Genomic DNA, 386 nt, shown 5'->3' with positions numbered 1-386 from the left:
CGTGTAAATGTGGATTATTAAGTGATGGTCATTTCACACGCCGACATGGATTACCTACGAAGAAGAAGACTGACGCTCTGCCTTTGCGTCGTATCTGCGTTTATAGCGAAGGTAAGAAGGGGAAAAAAGCTAATTAACAGAGTCTTACCTGTAGAAAGTTCGGCGGACTGTCGACTGTCGCTCCCGTTTGCCTGTCTGTGCAAAGTCGTTTCGGTTTTCTGTTTTTTTTTTCCGTGGTTTTCTGTGGGTTTTATGGGGTTTCGGGAAGTCAGTGTTTGAGATGTGCTTGAGAGAGAGAGCTTGGGGAGGTTGTGCTTGCTGGAGGTGGGGTTCCGTGAGGACGAATAAGCCGGTTTGAATTAGGTAGTTGCGAGGAGGAGCTGCTC

General features: G+C 47.7%; 1 protein-coding gene across 1 annotated transcript in view; it reads left to right on the top strand.

The window, feature by feature from the left end:
• LOC119591853 (tyrosine-protein phosphatase 10D-like) overlaps window positions 1-386 on the top strand; it is a 42,939-nt gene continuing 42,553 nt past the window's right edge. The window contains exon 1 of the mRNA XM_037940597.1: window positions 1-111. Coding sequence (XP_037796525.1) covers window positions 25-111 — 87 coding nt within the window. The 5' untranslated portion in view covers window positions 1-24. The remainder of the gene's footprint in view (window positions 112-386) is intronic.

Source organism: Penaeus monodon, chromosome 29 (assembly GCF_015228065.2).
Source record: "Penaeus monodon isolate SGIC_2016 chromosome 29, NSTDA_Pmon_1, whole genome shotgun sequence".
In the NCBI taxonomy this organism is placed as follows: Eukaryota; Metazoa; Arthropoda; class Malacostraca; order Decapoda; family Penaeidae; genus Penaeus; species Penaeus monodon.
This window is presented reverse-complemented; position numbering and strand designations above follow the sequence as displayed.